The sequence below is a fragment of the Aulonocara stuartgranti genome (assembly GCF_965226115.1).
Source record: "Aulonocara stuartgranti genome assembly, chromosome: 17".
Lineage (NCBI taxonomy): Eukaryota > Metazoa > Chordata > Actinopteri > Cichliformes > Cichlidae > Aulonocara > Aulonocara stuartgranti.
This window is the reverse complement of record NC_138953.1, coordinates 34763143-34775203: the sequence shown is the minus strand read 5'-3', so window position 1 is coordinate 34775203 and position 12061 is coordinate 34763143. Positions and strand designations below refer to the sequence as shown.

The following is a 12061-nucleotide window of genomic DNA, read 5'->3' as shown; positions in this document are numbered from 1 at the left end:
ATTATATGAGAGACTATTACAGACATATATATTGTAAATAATCAGAGGATACTGAATTACACAGTGGCCTTTCTTCTCCAGGTATTTGACAAATTGAATGACATTGACACACAAAAGCTGTTTGCCTCTGAAAATAGCTTTTTATATGTTGGGACTTGTACAGCCATTCCTGAGTGGCTAATATATGAGCACAGGAGAAGCATGCTGCTGACTCCATTCGCTGTTTTCACTGCCTTCAGCTACAAGTGTCTTTTGGGTTCTTTGATCTCAAATCACTGTGGGCCTTCACCTCAACCATCCCCAATTTTGCCTAAAAATATTATGTTCCCATTTTTGGACTTCTATATAATGATTTTTTTATTTCAAATACTTTTCGAAATACTTTTGTCAAACCACTTGCAGCAATTTTCTTGTTGTTTTTGTTTGAACATGAATATCTCAAAAACTAAAGATACAAACCTGAAATTTTCAGTGCCCTTTCTTACCATCAAAATGAATCAATAGCTGTGAAATTGGGATAGACGGATCAAAAAACGTCTCAGTATTGAGGACTAAAAAAAAAAAAAAACTTAAGCAGTCTTATAAAGCCCCGTATTTGACCGCAGACTCATTAGAATTAAACATTAAAAAGATGTCAAAACACAATTGGTGACAATTTCTGAATAGTATATAGTTGAATTTCACAATAATGCAAAACAAAACATGCTGAATACATTTTTACATGAAATTCTTAGTCAAAAAAAGAAGAAAATGCTATTTTCTTCATTACACTTGTTCAAGCTGTGGACCATAAAATGTTTATGCAAATCAGAGATGGTCAAACTGAAAATAGTTTATTATTTGAGATTGAAGGACCATCTTAGAATCTGTCAGGTTACTGTAAAGTCATCTCTAATCTAACCAGTATGTGATCACTCATAACAACAGCCCTTCATTCAGACTTGCCACTCGTGGTGAGCAGTAAGCTGCAGGAACACCTAACCAGAATTTGGCTGACGGGTTATTGTACGCGGATGAGCACCAGCTCATTCATTACTTTGAGTTTATTTGCAGACTTTTATTGCCACAAGCTGAAATACAGATTTAAACCTTTTCTCACAGATGAGGTGTTTAGCACTGCAAGCAGAATTGGTCTATAAATGGCGCTGTGTCATTCACATATAAGCCACTTTGAATTTTATGATCCTGCCCCTCGCACCCAGTGTCTGAGTGAGAGAGCTGATTTCTGATTGAGACTCGAGCTCAGAGACATATGTTATAACTTGACTATTTACACTTGTAATTTGTGCATGGCTGTCTGTTAATGCATGCACTGGATTAATAGACTTGAGCTATGGTAGAAGTGGTGCATAAATATTACTGGATTCACACTGATAAGATTGCAGGTGTGCCAGCGATGGAAAAGTGACAGATTTCACTGATTCACATTCATATAGTATGCGTTTAATGGAAAGGAGTTTTAATAGCTTTTAGACAATGCTTACCCCATACCTTAGTAATAAAAACCCTGTTAATTCTGTGCTTTTCAAAGATTAGCTAGGGAATAGAAATCAGAACTGAATGGGTTACGTTTGGGTTGTTCTTCTCATGCTGTTTGCTTGTTCTCATTTTACACAGGAATAAGTGAACCACTGTGCCATTCTCTCTGGCAGTAGCCCCTGTTTCCTTTGTGCCCTGTGGTAATCTTGTCCCAAAAAACATCCAATAAGCCCTCTATCCCCAGCTCCTAAAATGACCTGCAATCCTTCAGTGCAACTCTGAGCTCTTAAAGCCCCTCATTTAATCTCCCATCCAATAAACTTTCGAGACCAGCATACCCATTACAGGTTGCATGAGGTCAGCGATGTTTGCACCAATGGCTGCCCTTGTAAATAACATAAAGCAGCAGTTCTGACTTGTTCTGCTTGTGTTGTTTTGGAATCTTCTATGTTCCAAAGAACAACAGTTTAATCCTCATATTTTTATTTATTTATCTTCTTGTATGATGGCCATTTTTAATCACAGTGCTGATAAGAGTGGAGCTCAAAGGATCAATCGAAATTACTTCCTTTCAAGATTAACTGTAATCACTGTAGTTTTTAACCTAACCTCTTCTTCTGTATGCTAATGAGCATTTCCATTCATTAAGAGAGTTTATAAGGATGTATAGATGGCTCATTCCAGTCCTTTTCTATCACTGCTTCCTTTCTTAATGCTCTTAGTTTGTTGGCTACATGTCTTGGGTCAGCAAGGGCAAAGCTTAGTTTTGATGGCAGCGATTCAGCCTGCGCTTGAACAATTGACAATTAAACAAGAATACTGAGGTAGGAGAGAGGGAAGGGGAAAAAATGAAAGGAAGGGAAAACAATTCATTGCATTGTGTTGTTGGCACATGGGCGGAGCAGTTTGGGCTGGTTTACAGAAAAGGAAAGGCTAAAAAGAGGCAGAGGGCAAGAGGTGCAGCCACTGAAATGATCATTGAAAGATGATGTCCCGTCAATGCACAAGGCCCTGAATCAAACACGCACTGTACTTGGCAGTTCGTCCCACACACACACACACACGTGGCAATGTTGAAGAAGGAAAAGAGTGGGGAGAGCAGTGAGCGCTGTGTGAAAAAGGTAAGGAGAATGGATGAGAAGTGGATTAGTCTGATTTATGACGTGTTATTTATTGAGATTAAAATGATATTGAGAGTATCGGTGCTTGGGTGGAATTGAAATGGAAGGAGAAATGCTCAGCTAATCAGCTAGCATCCTAACCAGATAATTTGTGATGAGTTTTAACTATTTAACTTGCCCAGCTGCATGTGCAGTTTGGCTTTCTGAGAGCTTTAATGCTGCATTGCTTTCCTTTCCATGCCTGTTTATTAAGGTGCACATTTTCCAGGCTGAATCACCAGGGTTTGGGCTCTACTTAAGAAATGCCTCAGAGATCACAAAGCAAAAAATGGGGGAAATGTGTATATTGCTGATGATTTCAGATCGTAGAGGTGACTTTTGAGTGAACAGCAGCTCTCGCTCATGAAATTTACCGAATGTCTCCACACATTATGAGAATAAATAAGTCAATACATACAAAGCCTCCTGGTATTTTACTCGTACATGCGCACACACACACACACACACACACACACACACACACACACACTCAAGAACCTGAAAATTTTCAAGGACATCTTTTTGTGAGGATGAAAATTATTTAAAAATGAGTACATGCTCAAAGAACTGATGCTCTTTCAGCTGCTTTTTTTTTTTTTTTTTTTGCCTTGTGCAACATCCATTAGACATCCATGTGGCAATGTAAAAGCCTTTCTTTCTATGAATTTATGGACACCATTATTGCTCATTTAATAAAAGCAACCTGACTAATAAAAAGAGGTTTTAATGCATATACACACACACACTGGCAGTTTTTGTTCTTGTCGTGTGGCTTTATTGTAGGAATAAGTCAGCCATTCATGTGCTGTAATATTATCACTGGATGAATTATGATGCACCAAGTCATTGGCTTTGATGCAACACTGAAAGATAGGCTCATGGTCAGTTTAGTGTCCTGAAAGCGGCAAATAGCCAAACACATCCCGCTCATTTTCACAGAACCAGAATGAACTGGTGCACCTCGCGTGGCCTTGTCACTGCTTGATAATAGCCTCATTGTCTCTTTTATCTTTCAGAGTCAGAGTGAACTCAAAGGCAGTCTCCCTCCTCAGAGACTATAGTGAACTTGTTCTCTCTCTGTTTATTGCCTGTCTTATTTATCTATTTTATTGATCTTCTCTTATCTGTAAAACATTTTTCACTCAGGATAGCATTCTCTTAATCAGGAGCTTAACATGAACCTAGAGTAACCTGAGCTAAAAAGCAATCAGTTTATTAAAGATGCAAAGTTTTCTTTTCCTGGCTTTCAAATTGCTTTGTGAGTCCTGTTTGTGAATAGTTTTATTTAAATACATTTTTCAAAGCTCAATTCAGATTGCCTGAATGTTTCTGCTCTCCTTCTCCACCAACAGATCCAGTTTGCAGACCAGAAACAGGAGTTCAACAAGCGTCCCTCCAAGATCGGACGGCGCTCTCTGTCCCGCTCCATCTCCCAGTCCTCCACAGACAGCTACAGCTCAGGTAAACAGACAGATTTTATGTTTGGGTGACTCATCCTGATTATGATAGCTATTATTTTTGGTGTCAGTGTGCTCACAGTAATGTCTTGTCATCGACTCAAGTAACATTATTCTTACCTGCTCAGCTCCACTCTTCTCAGTTTGTGTCCTCATGAAACAAAGAGCACAGGAGTGAGACTTGAAAGTTGGTAGCATGGTAGAGGCTCTCACACTGAGCCAAATAAAGTCGGCCTTGTTGGGAAGTTGCGAGCAGTGGTGGAAGAAACGCTGAACAAAATATAGCAGGGCCGTGCAAGCCTTGTTGGCACAGACATCTAAGACTAAAGCAGTGTCTTTACAGCACAAAGTAAATAGACTAAAATGACCTGTTTGTTTAAGTATATAGTGCAGACTTCATCACAGTGTCTCTCTTTCGCCATACCTGCATTCCTGTCTTAAACTATAGCCTGTTACTCAATCACTTTACCTTGCTGCTTATCTGATATTCCAGGGGGATGTTAAATTTTCCATTGAGTTCCACCTGGATGAATGGTTGACTGGACTTATCTACCACTTCTGTCCTTGTGTTTCTAGCACTCTTTCTCACACTCAGACCCTGGGTTTATGTGAAACTGTGGGCCCTGTGTTAGAGGATTAGCAGGTGCTGAAGCATTGGGTGTGGCTGAAACCAAATAGGATGGGAGAGCCAAACCATCGCCCTATTGGTGATTAACTGGAAAGCTGGTAAAGATAAATATGCCAATAGTCTAAAAAGAGTTTTAGCTGGCAGCTAGTATCAGCAACTGTAAGGTGTAGTTTTATGTCTTACAGTACAAGTTTCATTGTATGTATAGATAAGGGGTTTCTTTGTTTTGTAAATTTGGTTTAAGTATGCATTGTCATGATGTTATGATTTTCTTTGGGAGTAACCAGGAGAGACAGGCTGAGTGATTTGGAGACAATACACTCTGTGTATGATTAGTTTAAGTTCAAGCTGCAACGATTTATCGAGTAACTAGGAAAAACGTGGTTGTTTAAAAAATGTTTTTTTAATCTTTTGCTTTCTTTCATCCAGAATTAATTTAACGAATAAAAGCACATAAGGTGGTTAAAGTTAGGAGTAAACGAGTCACACTGATGATGTAGAGGTCTCAAATACTCATCACTAATATAACTGATAGCTGTAGCCATAGTTTGAGTAGATTGATGCAACACTCCTGTATATTTGGAAATGGTTAACATGGCTCTGCTCAAATACCACAGAAAACAAGAAGGGACAAGGGAGCAAAGGTTCTTTATAAATCGGTCACTATAATCCTGGCTTTCCTTTCCTTCTCAGTTATCAGTCGTTTTTAAATGCGATATTGCATAAGCCACTTGGACTCGGGCTCTTTTGATGTCCTGCTGTGTGTCAGAGTCACGGGCCACATAACTTTAAACGACACCATTTAACATGATGAATTAATCTGCATGATGGCGCTAGGACAGACAGATGGATGGCAAACGGACACATGGACTGTCAGTCAGTATTAGTGCATGTGCATAATGGATCCCTCAGGTCAGGGGTGCAAAAGAAGAAGAAAAGCCCCTGCATCAGTACTTTTATTCAGAGAAGATGAGGCGTTTCGGCTCTGTAACTTCCCACTGGCACATTTGCAGACAGCTCTGTGTTTTCATAGGCGCTTGTTGGGGTCAGCTGAGAAGGCGACATTGTGTTTCTTTCCCTTTCTTTCTTCCTGTTTGAGCCTGGTTTCAGACTCCAGTACAGAATCCTTGTGCTGCTTTTTTTTCCCCGCTCTTCCTCCTCGGCTGATTCCCTGTCTTTCCTCATAATTCCCTCACTGGAGTGATTCTGATTTCTCTGATGGCTCCCACAGTACAGAGACTACAGCAAGCACCAGTCACACAGCTTCCCCCGAACCACTTTAGTTTAGGATCCTTTGATTAGGGTTCTTTTTAAAGCTGGTGGTCCTAGTCTGTAAAGCAGAACCAACACATTTACAGTACATTGTAAATAATGTCATGACAGTACAGGTTCCAGGTAAAGTTAACATGTAGCTGAAGTTTATAGCCACTGTAAAGCAGATCGAGGCTAAGGCTTCTTAGTTTGGATGTTTTTAAGCTTTTTTAGATTTTGTGTTTCTTGAGAAGAATTTCATCATGCAAAACCTTTTTCCCCTCACCTGGTTTTGTCCCAACGTGTTTTGGAAGTAGGACGGAAGGGTATTTTTTTTTCATTGATAGATGATTTGTTTTTCAGTTTTGGGCATTTAGATTGTTTTTTTTTTATTTATTTATTTTTATTATTATTTCAAATCAACTCACTAATCATGTTTTACTTCATCAGCTTTTACCTGATTTAGGCACTCTGCATAGAATTTCATAGATTTTCCCAAAGAAGGCCAGGTTAAAAAAAAAAAAAAATCTTTGGAACGTTCTCTAAGGATATCATTTACATGTACAGCCAAAAACACAGCACAGACATTGTCTTGAATTCATGGGTGTTACCCCCGGACATGAGGTGACGCTATTGTTAATCAATATCGATTGCTTGTAATGAACTAAAACTTGAAGAATTGGATTCGGGATATCCTCTTACACCCTCAAACCTTTGTTTTCCTGTCTGCACTTAAAGGCGTGTGTGATGTTGGCATCATGCACCATTTGTACTCATGGAGGAGTACACCCTGTGCACCTCCATGTATAGAAATGTACAGTACATTTGAAACCACACAATAATGCAAAGTGCAGACTGTGCATATGACTGTTTATATCACAGGTCCAGTGATACTACTCAAACATGTTTTCTTTTTATATCCAAGTGTAAATACTTAAGTCCAATAACATCCTGTGTTTACTTTCTGCTTCAGTCAGAGGTGATAAAGCTGCTAGTTTTGCTCTTAGTGGGAAAAGTTTGGCTGGCAGCTCTATGATAAATTAAAGCCTGTGGTGCCTGAAATCTGTAGGCTAACAAATTCAAGTTGCACATTTGAGTTTAATGTATTCTGATGAAACCAGAGGCTGAGAGAATCCATGTTTAGGTACAGAATACATTCAGTGTATTCTGTACTTAAACATGGATTCACAGTTTACAACTTTTTTTTGTTTTGTTTTTGGTTACAGCGGCAATATTTTGCCTCCTATGTGATGTGTTGACATGCTGACAATGCCTGTGTGTGTTTGTTTGCAGCGGCATCATACACGGACAGCTCTGATGACGAGACATCTCCTCGTGACAAACAGCAGAAAAACTCCAAGGGCAACGGCGACTTCTGCATCAAAAACATCAAACAGGCCGACTTCGGCCGCAGAGAGATCGAGATAGCTGAGCAAGGTGAACCAGCGGGCAGTAGCTTTAAAAACTGGGAACTGAGCTAAATACCAAACTGCTGTTATGACCACCATTTAAAATCAAACTCAATGTATTTCATTGACATTACTCTCTAATTACCTAGCAGAGAGCCTCGCTCATCGAGCTACTCCACCGCACGAGGCGATGGATTAGTTTTGAAGTATTAGGAGGATTAAATGATGGGAATTCCTTAATCATCCAGATCAATCCTGTATATCCACTTATGTGTATTTGTGTGTATGTGTGTGTTTCCTTTTCTTTCAGAGATGCCAGCACTGATGGCTCTGAGGAAGCGAGCCCAGGGGGAAAAACCCCTCGCTGGTGCCAAGATTGTGGGCTGCACCCACATCACTGCCCAGACTGCTGTAAGTAGTAGCAGTGCAAAACACTCACACACACTTGTTTATTTTTCTCTTCTGCCACGACGAAAACTCAAACTTGACCCTCGTCTTCTCCCAAGGTGCTGATGGAGACTCTGTCAGCTCTGGGCGCTCAGTGCAGATGGGCAGCATGCAACATCTACTCCACCCAGAATGAGGTGGCAGCTGCCCTGGCAGAGGGAGGTGAGGCTCAGTGTTCCCATGTGGTGACACCTGACCTTTTCTTCTCTCTTTTTTGCTGCCTAAAATATTAATGCGCTCGCTTTTCCCTTCATGGTCACATCCATTGTTATTCATACACTCGTATGCAATATGTATTCAACGCTTCCTCTCTTTGTAGGTTTCAGTGTATTTGCGTGGAAGGGAGAATCAGAGGACGACTTCTGGTGGTGCATCGACCGCTGTGTCAATGTGGAAGGCTGGCAGCCCAACATGGTAGCACACCTACATATCTAAATAAAGCTTATTACAGAAAAGTTGCCTCTGTGGTTTTTACATCAAACATCAATCATTGGTAGGCCATTCATCTGTTGTGTAGTAGGTTTTTAAATGTATTTTTACGTGATGATTGTCTACCACTGTGGCTAGAAGTGAAGAAAGGGGCATTCATTATATCAGATAATTTGTTCTGCATATTCAAACATAGAAAACTTATCTTTCTGATTTCTCGTCAGATCTTGGATGACGGTGGTGACCTGACTCACTGGATTTATAAAAAATATCCCAGCATGTTCAAGAAGATCAAGGGCATAGTAGAGGAGAGCGTTACTGGTGTGCACAGGTAGGACGTGGTGTCTTTTTAGTTTAGTTTTTGTGTGTGTGTGTGTGTGTGTGTGTGTGTGTGTCATAAACGTCGATTGATCCGTTCTGATTCAACACACGAGATCCCTTTATGGTCCACTGGTTGTCCGTTCTGTATGTGTACTGAAGTCAAATCAGGTGTTTGTACATGTTGTGGGGAGATGTGATTCTGACCAATTCACACAACGTTTAAGCCGACTTGGAGCAAGGAGTGTTCGGTCACACACAGGAGAACCATAGCCTGAGAGTGTCTGCACGTTTTCCTGAGTGGATTCAGAGGAAAACCGTCCAGCTTGTAGAGCAGGACGGTTTGAGAGCCTGCACCTCTCTCTGTTACTAAGGAAATATAGAAATGAAGACATCAATAGAATCGTATTCATCAGTTCCCCTTATTAATTCTGGGTCAGTCTCTGAGTTTGGAAAAGGAGGCCTGCACAGGTTTTCAGAGTCGATGGTTGACATTAGAAAAAAAGGCTTGCATTTGTTTTGCACGTGCAAACACTCCCTGTTTAGCCAAAATAGGGTTGATCCCAAAAAACTGGATTCAGAGGAATTGATGAGGTTTTTGATTTTAGCTCGTTTTCACGGGAGAATGTTGTGCAAGAAGCCTTCCTTGCATCTTTGTTGCATGCAAAGACTCCCCATCTGTCGGTGGGCTTCTCTGCGCCAGCAGCCGCAGCAGCAGGTTGCCCTGGGTTCTGGCTTCAGCTTCACCGGGGAAAGGATGGTGCCTGCAGGCACTATAGTCGTCCTATAGAGAGAGAAAAAACGTCCGAACAACCTGCTCTCACTAGTTTGGCATGCTGGGGTTTTGTGCTTACATGTGGTCTGTGTGATAATATTTAATGCTGATCTTGTTTGTTTGGTGTTTTGTTTTTTAAATCACAGCTATGAGAAATATGCATTCATGCTGTGTAAGCATGAATGCGCTAACCAGCTAGCCCATTATTAGTGCAGTCGTCTTGGAGATGCATGTCAATGAATTTTAGGGCTGAGCTTGTGATTGAGCCCCAGTGGGAGGGGGTTATTTGTTTAGATGAGGAGTACAGCATCTACCTCCAGATGAATGAGACATTCCACCTTTAGGTAGATAAAACCAGGTGCTGTAAATGTGTCTGTTAATGTGCTGGTTTGTGTATTTATTTCTCACTGAAGAAGTGTTTACATAATCTGTGGTGTGCCAACATCACCATCTAGTGGTGAATATGTTCTCCACTGTATATTTGTGGCATGGTAGCAAAATTTCAACTTCATTTGCGCAAATAGAAACACATCAGTTAAATCTAAATGATAAAACAAATCCTTTCAAAGATTTAAGCAGCAGCTTCTCCTGTCAGGATTAATTTGCCACCTTTCTTCCAGTCATTGAATTAAGAGACATGATTGTATTCTGATGTAAAGTTTAAATGTTTTTTGGTGTGTGTTTGTGTGTGCAGGTTATATCAGCTGTCCAAGGCCGGGAAACTCTGCGTTCCAGCCATGAATGTCAACGATTCAGTCACCAAGCAGAAATTTGACAACCTGTACTGCTGCAGAGAGTCCATCTTAGACGGGTAGGAAATGCTCTCCTGTTGAACCTTGTTAGAATTATAAAACAGGCCAAGTTTTTTGTTTCTAATAACATGCATTGCTGCAAGGTGTATACACCCGCATCCAGTCTGCTCCAAACAGTGTGAATAAATATTGGGTCGCCTGTGTGTTATAACAGTGTTTCTGTCCTCAGCCTGAAGAGGACTACTGACGTCATGTTTGGAGGCAAACAGGTGGTGGTGTGTGGATATGGAGAGGTAAGGCCACCGTCCTCGTCACGCACCTTTCTTGTTCACACAGTGATGCAAACACTGAAGCCTTGTCCTGTCTCCTGTGAGTTCGCTTATGCACATGAACAGATTTCAATGTAGCACGACAAGTTAGATAATTGTTGTCGGCCTTTTTGAGGCATCTAAGTAAGGATGGGGTTTTGCTAAGGCCGTGGCAATTAAATTTGTAAAAGGCTGGCTTGAACTTGATTAATACAGAACAAGCCACCAGAGAGTTTTGTGCTAATAGAACATCCAAGTGATGGTAGCAGAGGCCAGCTGCTGTGGATTTTTTTTTTTTTTAAAAAGTACATAAATGTCTTTAAACCTTTTCTTTCTTTCTTTCTTTTTTTTTTCTTTTTCTTTGCTTTGGGTTTAAATTAAAACCTAACGGGGCTAATGTGTCAGTGTACAGTAGGAGGTCTTTTCTTTGAACCCAAGTGCTTAACTTACTGAGACACGATTGAATGAATTCTAAGTGCGCCTTGTGGTCAACGCTGTGTACCATAGTTGCTATTAAACTGGAACACGCTTCAAAACATAGCCCTTAGTTTTGACCTTTTTGTGTGTAACAGAGGACTTCGAGTAAAATTAAAATGTATGAGGTTTTAAAATGGTAAAAAGATTACTTCAAATTACTCCTATGTTAGTGCTTTGTCGTGGCGTAAGTAATCTGTCCTCTTCAGAGGATTTGGGGTCAAATTGTGGCCTGCATACTGACAAATGCAACCCAGTCAAGTAGGACGTACTGGTATTTATTTAATATAATATATTACTACTGAGTCACACTAAATGGACAGCAGTGCTACAAAATAGGTGGTTTGATCCTTGTTGCTTCCACGTGGCTCCTATTGTGTGACTGGTTGATTAAGAAACACGTCGTTTTCAGTTCTTTTTCTAAATAGTGAAATAGTGTGCACACTTAACACACTACATTCACTCAAACAGAAGCATCATGGACAGTTTCTGCATGTGATATGGGTTTATGTCCTTTGTGTTAACTCCATTTGTACTTTTTTTCTCTCCTCAGGTTGGAAAAGGCTGCTGCGCTGCCCTCAAAGCAATGGGCTCCATCGTCTACGTCACAGAGATCGACCCCATCTGTGCCTTGCAGGCCTGGTGAGACTTCTTCAGCTCTTGTTCTTCCTTTGTTGCCGTTGATGCTGCATTCATCTTACACACTTTCTTTAACCAACCGTAGCATGGACGGCTTCAGGCTGGTGAAACTCACCGAAGTCATCAGACAAGTGGATATCGTCATTACCTGCACAGGTTGGTTCAGCCGCTGTCCTTATCTGACAAGAAGAAACACAATGCAAAGAGAAATCCAGCTTAGATGTTGCATGTTAGGAGGATACAAAACATAAAGCAGTCCCTGGTATCATTCATTCAGGGTGCCTAAACGGATAATAAGTCCTTGTAATCAGTCTGCAGCAGCTACTAATAAAGTTCTTAACTCAGCAGCCAGCAAGTTGAGCGCTTGAAGCAGAGAATTACTCGCCCTCTCAGCTTCATTAGTCGGTGCTGCTGGCAGGCGAGCTGCAGAGGTCTGTCCTTAGGTGGAAATGGCAAAGATAACAGCAAAGATAATAAAAGGATTTGTGGCCTCAATAAAGTTCAAGAGTGTTGTGAAATAAAAGAAACAAATATA

At 40.7% G+C, this 12061-nt stretch overlaps 1 protein-coding gene across 3 annotated transcripts in view; it reads left to right on the top strand.

Moving 5' to 3' along the window:
- The window catches only part of ahcyl2b (adenosylhomocysteinase like 2b), a gene marked incomplete at its 3' end in the record, with an annotated part of 55104 nt that overhangs the window by 33128 nt on the left and 9915 nt on the right, over nucleotides 1–12061 (top strand). For 2 of the 3 annotated variants that reach the window (XM_082511960.1, XM_082511961.1), the window contains exons 2-11: nucleotides 3992–4100; nucleotides 7269–7412; nucleotides 7695–7795; nucleotides 7891–7993; nucleotides 8151–8245; nucleotides 8485–8591; nucleotides 10048–10164; nucleotides 10335–10398; nucleotides 11441–11529; nucleotides 11612–11682. In XM_082511960.1, the coding sequence (XP_082368086.1) occupies nucleotides 3992–4100; nucleotides 7269–7412; nucleotides 7695–7795; nucleotides 7891–7993; nucleotides 8151–8245; nucleotides 8485–8591; nucleotides 10048–10164; nucleotides 10335–10398; nucleotides 11441–11529; nucleotides 11612–11682 (1000 nt within the window). Of the gene's footprint in view, nucleotides 1–2421; nucleotides 2601–3991; nucleotides 4101–7268; nucleotides 7413–7694; nucleotides 7796–7890; nucleotides 7994–8150; nucleotides 8246–8484; nucleotides 8592–10047; nucleotides 10165–10334; nucleotides 10399–11440; nucleotides 11530–11611; nucleotides 11683–12061 lie in introns of those variants that run through there. The other variant, XM_082511962.1, reaches the window with a different exon arrangement.